General features: G+C 45.2%; 1 protein-coding gene and 1 non-coding gene across 2 annotated transcripts; both read left to right on the top strand.

The window, feature by feature from the left end:
* The first annotated feature begins 1,183 nt into the window (after positions 1-1,183).
* Positions 1,184-4,326, top strand: LOC120034432 (proliferating cell nuclear antigen). The gene is made up of 6 exons (XM_038981031.1): positions 1,184-1,583; positions 2,438-2,535; positions 2,759-2,826; positions 2,947-3,141; positions 3,242-3,365; positions 3,478-4,326. The coding sequence occupies exons 1-6, from the start codon at positions 1,363-1,365 to the stop codon at positions 3,552-3,554; spliced, it is 783 nt and encodes a 260-aa protein (XP_038836959.1). The 5' UTR covers positions 1,184-1,362; the 3' UTR covers positions 3,555-4,326.
* LOC120057434 lies at positions 2,286-2,356 on the top strand. The gene has a single exon (XR_005477929.1). It is a non-coding gene; the product is annotated as a small nucleolar RNA SNORD2 (small nucleolar RNA).
* Positions 4,327-15,851: the final 11,525 nt, after the last annotated feature.

Genomic DNA, 15,851 nt, shown 5'->3' with positions numbered 1-15,851 from the left:
GAATGGTGGAAAAACAATTGGAACCATTTCCCTGTTTGACTGCTAGGTTTTATGGGTATTATGACACCACTGTGGGGCTCTATGGATCACATTCTATCAATATGTCCATATGGTCGTTTTATTATTTTACTTCAGATTTGTATGATTAACCACGTGACAAAAACGTTATTATTGAAGTTCAACGAAAATGTGCATAAATAAATATAACTGGCACGCAGATCAGTATAAATCATAAGCTTCCACAAACTAATGAGCTGCCTATAGACACTTTTTCGAGTACATCACACAGATGCGCGTGACTTGGTGGCAGTAAGAAAGTCATCGCCATCTATGCCCATTCAACATAGCCTAGATTTACAGTATTACTTCTAAACAAAATAACTTTGGGTTCTCATGCGCTTACAATTGTGTTTTGATTCTTGCTTGAACAGTCGCTATGATTATATTTGGATGTGATCTTTGCAAAATAAATATGTTGGATGCCGCAGTTATTAGCTAGAATGCTAATGCTCATTGACATTTTTGCTGGTGTTCTAAAATAACTACCCCATTCTCTGTCATCAACTTGCGCGCATCGCCCTTGTGCGGCAATGTATGCAAACAAAGAAAATGGTCTATGGTCTTTATTATTGCACCAAATATTTTTTCATAACTAAACCGACAGACCACAGCTTGTCGTTTCCAATGGGCACAAATGAGTCATAGTGGGCAGGTATTATGGGCAGAGCCCAGTACGCGATAGCGATATCCTATTGGCGCAACGGCTACAATGTGAAGTGTGCGTGTGCAATAACATAATTCGCCTTTGCACTCCTAAACAGCGCGATTTTTGTAAACTTTTGCAAAGGGTAAAGTCTACAAAAATTTGTCCACTCTGTTCATAACAGATTTTAGTTTTGGAAACTGAAAACTGTATTGAGATCAAATGTTTAATCGATGTAAAAATGTGCAGTATGTCGGACTTGCTTATTTTGATCACTTCCTTGCATTTTGGAGAGGCGGTGGCAAATAGGTTGTAACGCATACCATTTTGGCTCAATGCATGCGTATGACGGGTATGTACAAGTGGCTAAAATTAGATCAAGATGGAGAATAGCGTACCTCAGTTTCTTTCGTGGGAGGAGCCGGATTAGCACGTTTCTACGGAAATGACGCTTTCGCATTAAAGCAAGTTTAGCGCGCGCGAGTGAGCTGCACAAACCAGTTTCCCTCCAGAAAGAGAAGAGACAACTTGTGTCGCGAGAATAGGAGCTCTTTTGTAACCAAGCTAGCAACATTTAGACCTAAAAACACTAAAGTTGACGGGAAAACGTCTCAGTAAATATTTTCTTAGTTCTACTTGAACCAAACACAGATTCCATCATGTTTGAGGCTCGCTTGGTACAGGGATCCATCCTGAAGAAAGTTTTGGAGGCTCTGAAGGACCTGATCACAGAGGCCTGTTGGGACGTGAGCTCGTCGGGTATTTCTCTCCAGAGTATGGATTCGTCCCACGTCTCCCTAGTTCAGCTTACCCTCCGCAGCGACGGGTTCGACTCTTACCGCTGCGACCGCAACCTCGCCATGGGAGTCAATCTTAGCAGGTGAGCAGAACTGATTGAATATGGCAGTATGATTGAAGTTTAGCTTGCTAGCAAGCCAGATAACGATAACTTAGCGTTACGTTTAGCAGGAACGTAGTTATATATTTTATGATTTGTCTAATTGGCTGGATTTACAGCCAGTTAGTAAGGTAACTAGCGTTAGTCTGGCTTCTTGAGTTGGCGTCTTGAAGGTGTACTCTCCTGTCATACAGTTTTTTTTACTGTAATAAGAGGACATATTAGATGTTAAGTTTTAGTTACGGGTAAATCGGCATGTTACTGTTATACTGCAACATGTATGGTGCAAAGCCATCTTTTGAAAATGTGTGACGTAATTTGAGCGCCAAATCCACTGCGTTCTCTGCGTGATGGTTGGCGCGAATTTCTCGAACCCGTGAAGGTCAGCTGACGTCAGTCACTATTGTTCTGAAATTGGCTAAATGGATCAAATGATCACGCTTACCAACCACATACAATCACATTATCATACTATCTAACTTTTAGTAGATCTTGACTTCGACAATGGTGCTTCATGTAGTGGCATGATGACTTGCATTTGAATCACATGGCTACATAGCCAATGAAAGAGCAGAGTTAAATTATTCAAATACGCCAATTATTCAAATAGCCTTACACACAACATATCGAATCTATTTGTTGTCTTTACAGGGCGTCAGCAATTTAAGAATATATGGTGTTTTTGAGTAAAATGATGGCATATCATCTTTCGGGACAGACCTGATAATGGTGACAACTTTTTAGACTGATCACTCAAAAGAGGGAATATTGTTTTAAAACTTGTTCCTTTAACAGTATGCCAGATGCTGACTGGTCTGCCACCCTCTTCCTCCTAGTATGTCAAAGATCTTGAAGTGTGCGGGGAATGAGGACATCATCACTCTCAGAGCAGAAGACAACGCAGACACACTCGCCCTTGTCTTTGAGACTCTCAGTGAGTACCTTTATCCATCTATCCGTATCAATAGCTCTACTCTTACTGTAGGGATTTCATTTCGAGCTTGATTTTCTATATATTCCCCAAATAGAGGTTCATACCATTAGTAAGACTTGAAGAGTCAGGAACCATGATAAACCATTGTTATCATTTATGTATGCTTGGTAATGTATTTAGATGTTTAATTAGAGATGAGTGTTAATCTGTCTCGCTCTTTCAGACCAGGAAAAGGTGTCCGACTATGAGATGAAGCTGATGGATCTTGATGTAGAACAGTTGGGAATCCCAGTAAGTGTTCTTCTCCCGACATTCCATTAAGTAATGATAGTCGTAGTGGCAGTAGCATTTGTCACCAGATCACACTACCTCAGTAGCCACATTCTCACATCTTTCTCTTCCCTACCCCAGGAGCAGGAGTACAGCTGTGTGGTGAAGATGCCATCAGGGGAGTTTGCTCGTATCTGCCGTGACCTTTCTCAGATTGGTGACGCCGTTATGATCTCTTGTGCAAAGGATGGCGTTAAGTTTTCTGCCACGGGAGAGCTGGGCACCGGCAACGTCAAGTTGTCCCAGACCAGCAATGTGGACAAGGAGGAGGAAGCTGTAAGTATGGGGGGTGTTCTGTGTCCCAAATGAGGACTCGTTACCTGTATAATGCACTATATTATTTGAGACCAATCCCTCCCTCCTTCCTTACACTCAGGTGACTATTGAGATGAACGAACCAGTCCAGCTGATCTTCGCACTGAACTACCTTAACTTTTTCACCAAGGCCACACCCCTCTCCAAGACCGTCATCCTCAGCATGTCTGCAGACATCCCCCTCGGTAGGTACCCTGCCCCCTAACGAGACCCATAAACACACATCTTAGTATGTACTGTGGGGTTTTGTTTCCTGGTGTCTGACTGATCTAATTTGACTAATCTGTTCTTTGACAGTGGTGGAGTACAAGATAGCTGACATGGGCCACATTAAGTACTACCTGGCACCCAAGATCGATGAGGAGGCATCCTAAACCTCCCTGGTCAAAAGTCCAATGGAAAAACAGGGGGTTGGTTCCTACTTCCTGTGGATGGGGAGGAGGAACTTCCTGTTGTGAGAGAGGGAAAGGGATGGCATCGTTGTTGGGTTTTGGTTTTATCTGTATTCTACATTTCTGTGTGGTGACTGTTTGGCTAGCTCTTCCAGCATCCATGAGAGGGTATGGTAATATGGGTCTAAATACAGGTTGATGTATCTTTCACTGATATCAGCTTGATATATCAGTTTGATTAATGCATCTGAATTGAGATGGCTAGACAACGGTGAAAGGGTTCTACTAATGGATCCCCCTGTCTTTTCTATAATCAGTGTTCTTATTCAAGCTCATTTGTTAACCTGTGACCTATCCAGCCCCTGAGGAAGATCAACAGACTTGTCCACTCATCCCTCTTTCTCACTCTCCCTGTCATCTGTTTGCAAAACAAATTCTCATTCCGATTTGTAGATATGTCTGTAAATATTTTCTGTTGTCATGTTAACCACCCCAATTTTGTATTCATGAACTCAATGTCCCAATAAATAATTTGATTGTAATTTATGTAGTATGCATGTTTTATTTGCAACCACAAGGTGGTGCCCATAACCATACAACTATCTGAACTGACTGCGCAGTTTAATTTGGGGGCTGGATTCCTGGACACAGATTCAAATTCATTTTGGACTAAGAAGCACTTGCAATGGGAAATCCTTTGCATGTCAGTTTTATTACAGGATTGGCTTAATTTGTGTCCCTGAGAACTGGATTTTTTTTTTAAACGTACATTTATAATGGACGCTTTATCCTGAACAATTTAAGTGTATTTAAACTAATGGTGCATGTTTTAATGCTAATACCAATGAACCATCATAGGTGTAATACCAATGAACCATCATAGGTGTAGGCATACATTCTCACTAAACATATCGGGTCAGGTGGTTCTTCAAATTAAGGTTTGATTGGGATAAAATAATCTGATCACATTTGTGGTTACTACCTAGAGCCTTAACATAATTCCTTGCAATCTTGCCTTTCTCGTTGTACACATGCAACATTAATGCATTACTTTGTGTTGCCATAGATGTGATAAAGCTTTTTGACTGGAAAAAATCTTGGCTTTTGACTGCAGTAAAAAGTACCCTGGCCCCAGATCTGTTTGTGCCTTTGACAACTATTGCTGACATTATCAAGCCAAACAATTTTTGCCATGATGGCACAAACAGACTGGCGCTAAGGCTATAAGTAAATGGGCTATGTACTGTATGTCATCTGGCAATTATATCTCTATGGGGCTGGCCAACACAGCTCAGTAATTCTGGGTTTTCTAAACTAAATCCTTAATCCCATTGGTACGTCTGGCTCCAGTTACACCACTCCCCTTCCTCCACTGTACTCTCAACCTTGGCATATCACTGGGTTCAAACAGCCCAAAAGCAACAAGGGGGGGACTGGATTACAATCCTACTGTAGATAGCATTTCTATATTCCATTCCCAGCTACCACAGGCTCTCACAAAACTAATCTGCTGACCTGCACTGAGTTAGTATTAAAAGCAACCAGGGGAAATAGTTTTTGATCTAGAAAATGTTCTCTAAATCTCTGATGCTCCCTCATAAAACCTTTATTTCCATGTTTGCAGTGTTCTGTGACGAGTTTACGCTTCACTGGGATTCAGTGAAAGTGACCAACTTTAAAATAAAGACTGCCTTTCATAGGTTGCTCACTCCAGGCAATGATTCCATCCTTCCCCCTCATCCGGGAGGAAGCCTAGGTAGGGACTTCTTCCCCTGAAGACTTTAATTTCATAAAGTAATTAATCTTTATCTTGATGTGAGTGGTTAATTAAATATTGAGGGAGCTATCACAGCTTAACTGAACATGTCTTTATCAGTCTAGTCCTCTGGTGACAGGTCTGTCTCTTCTCTGGTTAGCCCCTGCATTTCTCTCCTCCATCCTTTGTCTCTTTCTATCCTTCTCCCTTGCTTTTCACTTCCTCCAGCCATGTTTATTAAATGGTTATTTCTGATTATTTATGCCCATGCATTCTAATAATTTTAAAAGTACAGTAGCAACCTTTCTATTTTAATTATTGCTGCACAATCCTTAGTCATTTATCACACCACATCTCTTGAGCCAGGCAACTCATAAAGATTCACCCAGTAGCCTATATGAAGTATGATTGTTCTTGCCTGGCTATACCCATCCATATCGCTTCGGTCAAATGCCTCACCCACTAACGTTTCTGCTCCACGGTGAGTCTGGATTTGATCTCCTCCCCGACAACTTCTCTAATGTTAACCTAATGTAGCAGGCGTAAAATAAATGCCTGAAACTAGATCCCCTACATAGTGGTCTTGACGAGAACAAAAAAAAACTGTAGAGGGAGGTTCTCTTCTGCACTGTTCAACCAATCCAGTAAATGTGGAGGAGGAGTTAAGATGGAGTGTCGCCTTGTTAACATCCAAAAAGCTCTTCATTTCCCCTGAAAACCGGAACATCCAGTTGTTGGGGACTCAGCAGAAATGTGAACACATTCCAATCATTGTCATTGGTCCCAGAAACCGATTGGTTGGGCCAGAGCCTAAACACCTGGGTAAAGCATACTTTGGTTGGCTTTAATGCTCTGATTGGTTATGTAACGGATGTGAAATGGCTAGCTAGTTAGCGGGTACGCGCTACTAGCGTTTCAATCAGTTACGTCACTTGCTTTGAAACCTAGAAGTAGTGTTGCACCTTGCTCTGCAAGGGCCGCGGCTTTTGTGGAGCGATGGGTAACGACGCTTCGTGGGTGTCAGTTGTTGATGTGTGCAGAGGGTCCCTGGTTCGCGCCCGTGTCGGGGCGAGGGGACGACTTAAAGTTATACTGTTAGAGTTAGAAACGATCCAATCGCTAATGACTTGTTTTGTACAACGCCCCTCTCTTTGACGTCAGCATCTACGACTTCTACGATGGCAGTCTCAGACTGAATATCTGTAGCGATAGATAGAGCAGTGGAATTATACTGAACAAAATATAAATGCAACATGCAACGATTTACAGTTCATATAAGGAAATCAGTCAATTTAAATAGATCATTGCGACATGGGGCCGTGCATTAACATGCTGAAACATGAGGTGATGGTGGCGGATGAATGGCACGACAATGGGCCTTAGGATCTTGTCACGATATCTCTGTGCATTCAAATTGCCATCGATGAAATGCAATTGTGCTCATTGTCCGTAGCTTATGCTTACCCATACCATAACCCCACCGCCACCATGGGGCACTCTGTTCACAACGTTGACATTCTCACGATGGCGCCGGAGGGGAAGGCTGCCATCTTATTGGCTCTCAACCAGCAATTCTATTTTGTTTGTTTTTTCGCGTTGTTCGTAATTTGTTTTGTACATAATGTTGCTGCTACCGTCTCTTTATGACCGAAAATAGCTTCTGGACATCAGAACTGCGATTGCTCACCTCAAACTGGACAAAGAGTTCTTCTTCAATGAGTCGGATGGGAGGGATATACCACTACAGACACCCGACCAGGCCAAGATCCCCGTGATTCGCTGGAGAAGGAAAGTGAGATTTAGTGGGAAAAGATCTGGGTGCCTTGTGTAGGTAGATAGTGTGGTCTACAGCTTAACATGAGATACTCATGCAAGCAAAAACCTTGAGACTTCCTTAGATATCGTGCACCAGCTGTTGTTCACATATATGCATAGGCCCCCGCCCCGTGTCTTACCAGAGGCTGCTGTTCTGTCCTGCTGATGTAGTGTATAACCCGCCAGCTGTATGTTCTTAATGTCGTCGTTCAGCCACGACTCGGTGAAACATAAGATATTACAGTTTTTAATGTACCGTTGGTAGGATATATGTGCTTTCAGCTCGTACTTTATTTTCCAGCGATTGAACATTAGCTAGCAGGATGAAAGACAAGGGAAGATTAGCCACACGTCACCTGATCCTCAGAGTTCATCTGTATTGGCACTGAAAAAGCGCTCAATGAGCTGTACACTGCCATAAGCAAACAGGAAAACGCTCATCCAGAGGCAGCACTCCTAGTGGCCGGGGACTTTAATGCAGGGAAACTTAAATCAGTTTTACCTAATTTCTATCTGCATGTTACATGTGCAAGCAGAGGAAAAACATTTGAAGACCACCTTTACTCCACACACAGAGACGCATACAAAGCTCTCCCTCGCCCTCCATTTGGCAAATCTGACCATAATTCTATCCTCCTGATTCCTGCTTACAAGCAAAAATTAAAGCAGGTAGCACCAGTTTTATCAATGGCTTTATCAATAAGTGCATCGAGGACATCGTCCCCACAGTGACTGTACGTACATACCCCAACCAGAAGCCATGGATTACAGGAAACATTCGCACTGAGCTAAAGGGTAGAGCTTCCCCTTTCAAGGAGCGGGACTCTAACCCGGAAGCTTATAAGAAATCCCGCTATGCCCTCCGACAAACCATCAAATAGGCAAAGCGTCAATACAGGACTAAGATCGAATCGTACTACACCAGCTCCGACGCTAGTCGGGTGTGGCAGGGCTTGCAAACTATTGCAGACTACAAAGGGAAGCACATCCGAGAGCTGCCCAGTGACACGAGCCTACCAGACGAGCTAAATAACTTCTATGCTCGCTACAAAGCAAGTAACATTGAAACATGCATGAGAGCATCAGCTGTTCCGGACAACTGTGTAATCACGCTCTCCGCAGCTGAGGTGAGTAAGACTTTCAAACAGGTCAACATTCACAAGGCCGCAGGGCCAGACGGATTACCAGGACGTGTACTCCGAGCATGCGCTGACCAATTGGCAAGTGTCTTCACTGACATTTTCAACCTCCATGTCTGAGTCTGTAATGCCAGCATGTTTCAAGCAGACCACCATAGTCCCTGTGCCCAAGAACACTAAGGTAACCTGCCTAAATGATTACCGACCCGTAGCCCTCACATCGGTAGCCATGAAAAGCTTTGAAAGGCTGGTCATGGCTCACAACAACACCATTATCCCAGAAACCGTAGACCCTTTCCAATTATCATACCGCACCAACAGATCCACAGATGATGCAATCTCAATTGCACTCCACACTGCCCTTTCACACCTGGACAAAAAGGAATACCTATGTGAGAATGTTATTCATTGACTACAGCTCAGCGTTCAACACCATAGTGCTCTCAAAGCTCATCACTAAACTAAGGACCATGGGACTAAACACCTCCCTCTGCAACTGGATCCTGGACTTCCTGACGGGCCGCCCCCAGGTGGTAAGGGTAGGTAACAACACATCCGCCACGCTGATCCTCACACGGGGGCCCCTCAGGGGTGCGTGCTCAGCCCCCTCCTATACTCCCTGTTCACTCATGACTGCACGGCCAGGCATGACTCCAACACCATCATTATGTTTGCTCATGACACAACAGTGGTAAGTCTGATCGCCGACAATGATGAGACAGCCTATAAGGAGGAGGTCAGAGACCTGAACGTGTGGTGCAAGGACAACAACTTCTCCCTCGACGTGATCAAGACAAAGGAGATGATTATGGACTACAGGAAAAGGAGGACCGAGCAGGCCCCCATTCTCATTGACGGGGCTGTAGTGGAGCAGGTTGAGAGCTTCAAGTTCCTTGGCGTCCACATCCCCAACAAACTAACATGGTCCAAGCACACCAAGACAGTCGTGAAGAGGGCACGACAAAACCTATTCCCCCTCAGGAGACTGAAAAGATTTGGCATCGGTCCTCAGATCCTCAAAAGGTTTTACAGCTGCACCATCGAGAGCATCCTAATGGCTTGCATCACTGCCTGGTATGGCAACTGCTCGGCCTCCGACCGCAAGGCACTACAGAGGGTAGTGCGTACGGCCTAGTACATCACCGGGGCCAAGCTTCCTGCCATCCAGGACCTCTATACCATGCTGTGTCAGAGGAAGGCCCTAAAAATATTCAAATACTCCAGCCACCCTAGTGATAGACTGTTGTCTCTGCTACCACACGGCAAGCGGTACCAGAGCGCCAAGTCTAGGTCCAAGAGGCTCCTAAATAGCTTCTACGGCCAAGCCATAAGACTCCTGAGCAGCTAATCAAATGGCTACCCAGACTATTTACAAAATTTGATTTGATTTAGCATGAGCAAACCTCTCACCCACACCCAGCGCCGTCGTTTTAGAGGATTTTTCAGAATGTCCAACAGGCCTCCCAACCGCAGACCACGTGTATGGCATTGTATGGGTGAGCATTTTGCTGATGTCAAATTAAATCAAATTTTATGGTAGAGAAATTAACATTCAATTCTCTGGCAACAGCTCTGGTGGACATTCCTGCAGTCAGCTTGCCAATTGCGCACTCCCTCATAACTTCAGACATCTGTGACATTGTGTTGTGTGACAAAACTGCACATTTTAGAGTGGCCTTTTTGTCCCCAGCACAAGGTGCACATATGGATAATAATCCTACTGTTTAATCAGCTTCTTGATATGCCACACCTGTCAGGTGGATGGATTATCTTGGCAAAGGAGAAATGCTCACTAACAGGGATGTAAACAAATGTGTGCACAAAATTTGAGAGAAATTAGCTTTTTGTGCATATGGAATATTTCTGGGACCTTTTATTTCAGGTCATGAAACATGGGACCAGCACTTTACATGTTGCGTTTATATATTTGTTCAGTGTAAATTCAGTGGTCAGGCAATGATTTATTTCCTCTACATATTCAGTATACAGTATGCTTTTCACTCTGTCCTGGAGTGCCCTTTCTGCCTACTCAGCTTTTCTGCTCATTACTCTACCTTACTTATCTCTCTAGTGCATTCCTTTCTCTCTCTCTCTTGTTCTCTTTCTCATTCTGTCTCATTCTCTCTCAGTGCTCTCTTGCTCTCTCTGTCTAGTCTGTAAATTGCTTTTTAGAGATGTGGGATTTGGGCCAGAGACAGGGCGAGATAAGGGGACAGGGCGAAACGCCCTCTTCTCAGAGGGAAATTAGTTAACGCTGTGAGAGCTGCGTTACAGATAGAGGAGTGCAGGTTACTTTGGTTTTACTCTGGTTATAGATGGGTGTAGAGGGAGCAGCGACTACCCTCTAAGAAAAAAAGATGCTGAGTAGATCCATACAGGGTTCTTGGGTTTGTCCCCATAGGGGAACCCTTTTTAGTGCTGGGTAGAACCCATTGCAGAGGGTTCTACCAATAACTATTTTATCATCTAAGGCAGTGGTTCCCAAACTTTTTATAGTCCCGTACCCCTTCAAACATTCAACCTCCAGCTGCGTACCCCCTCTAGCACCAGGGTCAGCGCACTCTCAAATGTTGTTTTTTGCCATCATTGTAAACCTGCCACACACACACACTATACTATACATTGAGTGTGAGTTTTTGTCACAACTCGGCTCGTGGGAAGTGACAAAGATCTCTTATAGGACCAGGGCACAAATAATAATATAATAATAATCAATAATGTTGCTCTTTATTTAACCATCTTACATATAAAACCTTATTTGTTCATCGAACATTGTGAATAACTCACCACAGGTTAATGAGAAGGCTTGAAAGGATGCACATAACTCTCCAATGTTGGGTTGTATTGGAGGGAGTCTCAGTCTTAAATAATTTTACACACACAGTCTATGCTTGTATTTAGTTTTCATGCTAGTGAGGACCGAGAATCCACTCTCACATAGGTATGTGGTTGCAAAGGGCATCAGTGACTTAACAGCGCGATTTTCCAAGGCAGGATACTCTGAGCGCAGCCCAATCCAGAAATCTGGCAGTGGCTTCTGATTAAATTAAATTTTCACAGAACCGCTTGTTGCAATTTCTTTTGAGGCTCTCTTGTTCAGATATCGATAAGTGGACTGGAGGCAAGTCATGAAAGGGATAACGAATCCAGTTGTTTGTGTCATCCATTTCGGGAAAGTACCTGCGTAATTGCGCACCCAACTCACTCAGGTGCTTCGCTATATCACATTTGACATTGTCCGTAAGCTTGAGTTCATTTGTACACAAAGAATCATACAATGATGGAAAGACCTTTGTGTTGTCCTGGTTAATGCAGACAGAGAAGAGCTCCAAATTCTTAATCATAGCCTCAATTTTATCCCGCAAATTGAATATAGTTGTAGAGAGGCCCTGTAATCCTAGATTCAGATCATTCAGGCAAGAAAAAACATCACCCAGATAGGCCAGTCTTGTGAGAAACTCGTCATCATGCAAGTGGTCAGACAAGTGAAAATTATGGTCAGTAAAGAGAACTTTAAGCTCGTCTCTCAATTCAAAAAACGTGTCAACACTTTTCCCCTTGATAACCAGCGCACTTCTGTATGTTGTAAAAGCATTACATGGTCGCTGCCCATATCATTGCATAGTGCAGAAAATGCACAAGAGTTCAGGGGCCTTGCTTTAACATTTTCACTGTAGTGTCCAAAACGTCTTTCAAGCTGTCAGGCATTCCCTTGGCAGCAAGAGCCTCTCTGTTACGGCTCTCGTTGGTGGTGTGAAGAGTGGACCAAGGTGCAGCGTGGTAGGCGTACATTTTTCTTTATTAAATGTTCCACCAAAAAAACAAAAAAAACACAACGAACGTAAAGCTTCGGAGTGCAACACATGCAACAAACAATGACAAGATCCCACAACCTAAATGTGGGAAACAGGGCTGCCTAAGTATGATCCCCAATCAGAGACAACGATAGACAGCTGCCTCTGACTGGGAACCCCCGCTGGAGGCTCCGGACTGCATTACGTCGCTGGAGACTCCGGACGGAGGACCGTCGCTGGAGACTCCGGACGGAGGACCGTCGCTGGAGACTCCGGACTGGGGACCGTCGCTGGAGGCTCCGGACGGAGGACCGTCGCTGAAGGCTCCGGACTGGGGACCGTCGCTGGAGGCTCCGGACCGGAGACCGTCGCTGGAGGCTCCGGACCGGGGACCGTCGCTGCAGGCTCCGGACTGGGGACCGTCGCTGCAGGCTCCGGACTGGAGACCGTCGCTGCAGGCTCCGTGCCATGGATCGTCTCTACAGGCTCCGGGCCATGGATCATCACTGGAGGCTTCGTGCCATGGATCATCACTACAGGCTCCGGGCCATGGATCGTCACTGGAGGCTTCGTGCCATGGATCATCACTGGAGGCTTCGGACCATGGATCATCACTAGGGGCTTCTAACGTGGACCCGGAACAGGTCTCACCGGACTGGGGAGATGCACTGGAAGCCTGGTGCGTGGAGCAGGCACCGGATACACTGGGCCGTGGAGACGCACTGGAGGTCTCGAGCGTAGAGCTGGCACAACCCGTCCTGGCTGGATGCTTACTTTCGCCTGGCAAATGCGGGGCGCTGGCACAGGACGCACTGGGCTGTGAAGGCGCACCGGAGACACAGTCTGGAGAGCACTGGAGAGACAGCGCACTGGAGAGACAGTGCGCATCACCGCATAACACGGTGCCTGACCGGTCACTCGCTCCCCACGGTAAGCACGGGGAGTTGGCTCAGGTCTAAACCCTGACTCCGCCAATCTCCCCGTGTGCCCCCCCCCCAAAAAACATTTTTTGGAGCTGCCTCTCGGGCTTCCATCGTTGCCGTGACTCCTGGTATCGCCGCCGTTCCTCCCTCGCTGCTTCCGCCTGTTTCCACGGCAGGCTCTCATGCCCTGCCATTACCTCCTCCCATGTCCATGATGTCCTCCACTCCGGGGCACGCTGCTTGGTCCGTTGGTGGTGGGATCTTTTGTTACGGCTCTCGTTGGTGGTGTGAAGAGTGGACCAAGGTGCAGCGTGGTAGGCGTACATTTTCTTTATTAAATGTTCTATAATTTTTTTTTATAAACAACACAACGAACGTAAAGCTTCGGAGTGCAACACATGCACAAAACAAAGACAAGATCCCACAACCTAAATGTGGGAAAAAGGGCTGCGTAAGTATGATCCCCAATCAGAGACAACGATAGACAGCTGCCTCTGATTGGGAACCACACTCTGCCAAAAACAAAGAAACAGAAAACATAGAATGCCCACCCAAATCACACCCTGACCTAAACAAATAGAGAAATAAAAAGGCTCTCTAAGGTCAGGGCGTGACACTCTCGGTGGATAATGCAGTGTACCCAAGTGGCGTTGGGAGCAACTGCTTGCAAGCGCGTTACCACTCCACTACGTCTCCCTGTCATGGCTTTTGCGCCATCAGTACAGAAACAAACACATCTTGACCACCAAAGTCCAATTGATGTCAGTACTTTTAAAAAAAATATCTCCTGTTGTCCTGGTTTCCACTGGTTTGCAGAAGAGGATGTCTTCCTTAATTGACCCCTCCGTAAACTTAATATACATATACCAGGAGCTGTTTTTATTTTTTATTTTTTTATTTAACCAGGTAAGCCAGTTGAGAACAAGTTCTCATTTACAACTGTGACCTGGCCAAGATAAAAACAACAACACAGAGTTAGTTACACATGGGATAAACAAACGTACAGTCAATAACACAATAGAAAATCTGTATACAGTGTGTGCAAATGAAGTAAGGAGGTAAGGCAATAAATAGGCCATAGTGGCAAAGTAATTACAATTTAGCAATTAACTCTGGAGTGATAAATGTGCGGATGAGGATGAGCAAGTAGAAATACTGGTGTGCAAAACAGCAGGAAAAAAACAAATATGGGGATGAGGTAGGTAGTTGGTTGGATGGGCTATTTACAGATGGGCTGTGTACAGCTGCAGAGATCGGTAAGCTGCTCTGACAGCCGGTGCTTGAAGTTAGTGAGGGAGATATAAGTCTCCAACTTCAGTGATTTTTTTCAATTTGTTCCAGTCATTGGCAGCAGAGAACTGGAAGGAAGGGCGGCCAAAGTAGGTGTTGGCTTTGGGGATGACCAGTGAAATATACCTGCTGGAGCGCGTGCTACGGGTGGGTGTTGCTATGGTGACCAGTGAGCTGAGATAAGGCGGAGCTTTACCTAGCAAAGACTTATTGATGACCTGGAGCCAGTGGGTTTGGCAACGAATATGTAGTGAGGGCCAGCCAACGAGAGCATACAGGTCGCAGTGGTGGGTAGTATATGGGGCTTTGGTGACAAAACGGATGGCACTGTGATAGACTGCATCCAATATGCTGAGTAGAGTGTTGGAGGCTATTTTGTAAATGACATCGCCGAAGTCAAGGATCGGCAGGATAGTCAGTTTTACAAGGGTATGTTTGGCAGCATGAGTGAAGGAGGCTTTGTTGCGAAATAGGAAGCCGATTCTAGATTTAATTTTGGATTGGAGATGCTTAATATGAGTCTGGAAGGAGAGTCTAGCCAGATACCTAGGTATTTATAGTTGTCCACATATTCTAAGTCAGAACCGTCCAGAGTAGTGATGCTAGGCGGGCGGGTGTGTGCAGCGATCGGTTGAAGAGCATGCATTTAGTTTTACTAGCATTTAAGAGCAGTTGGAGGCCACGAAGGAGTGTTGTATGGCATTGAAGCTCGTTTGGAGGTCTGTTAACACAGTGTCCAAAGAAGGGCCAGATGTATACAGAATGGTGTCATCTGCGTAGAGGTGGATCAGAGAATCACCCGCACCAAGAGCGACATCATTGATATATACAGAGAAAAGAGTCGGCCTGAGAATTGAACCCCGTGGCACCCCCATAGAGACTGCCAGAGGTCCGGACAACAGGCCCTCTGATTTGGCACACTGAACTCTATCTGAGAAGTAGTTGGTGAACCAGGCGATGCAGTCATTTGAGAAACCAAGGCTGTTGAGTCTGCCGATAAGAATGCGGTGATTGACAGAGTCGAAAGCCTTGGCCAGGTCGATGAAGACGGCTGCACAGTACTGTTTTTTATCGATGATGGTTATGATATTGTTTAGGACCTTGAGCGTGGCTGAGGTGCACCCGTGACCAGCTCGGAAACCGGATTGCGTAGCGGAGAAGGTACGGTGGGATTCGAGATGGTCGGTGATCTGTTTGTTCACTTGGCTTTCGAAGACTTTAGAAAGGCATGGCAGGATGGATATAGGTCTGTAACAGTTTGGGTCTAGAGTGTCTCCCCCTTTGAAGAGGGGGATGACCGCGGCCGCTTTCCAATCTTTAGGAATCTCAGACGATACGAAAGAGAGGTTGAACAGACTAGTAATAGGGGTTGTGACAATGGCAGCGGATAATTTTAGGAAGAGAGGGTCCAGATTGTCTAGCCCTGCTGATTTGTAGGGATCCAGATTCTGCAGCTCTTTCAGGACATCAGCTGTCTGGATTTGGGTTAATTATATAAAGCAATCATTTGCAGAGAGTAGCCCCAATCGGCCCGAGACCAAAGTAATATATTTGGGCCAGAT

Source organism: Salvelinus namaycush, chromosome 1, assembly GCF_016432855.1.
Source record: "Salvelinus namaycush isolate Seneca chromosome 1, SaNama_1.0, whole genome shotgun sequence".
Lineage (NCBI taxonomy): Eukaryota > Metazoa > Chordata > Actinopteri > Salmoniformes > Salmonidae > Salvelinus > Salvelinus namaycush.
Note: the sequence above shows the minus strand (reverse complement) of the source record. Positions and strands in the feature narration are given on the sequence as shown.

What these genes read in the sequence shown, in the direction of transcription:
- LOC120034432 (XM_038981031.1), top strand. Translation starts at nt 1,363, where the DNA reads ATGTTTGAGGCTCGCTTGGTACAGGGATCCATCCTGAAGAAAGTTTTG. An exon ending in CCTTGTCTTTGAGACTCTCA is followed by an intron (nt 2,536 to 2,758) that starts GTGAGTACCTTT and finishes TCGCTCTTTCAG; the next exon opens with ACCAGGAAAAGGTGTCCGAC. An exon ending in TAGAACAGTTGGGAATCCCA is followed by an intron (nt 2,827 to 2,946) that starts GTAAGTGTTCTT and finishes TCCCTACCCCAG; the next exon opens with GAGCAGGAGTACAGCTGTGT.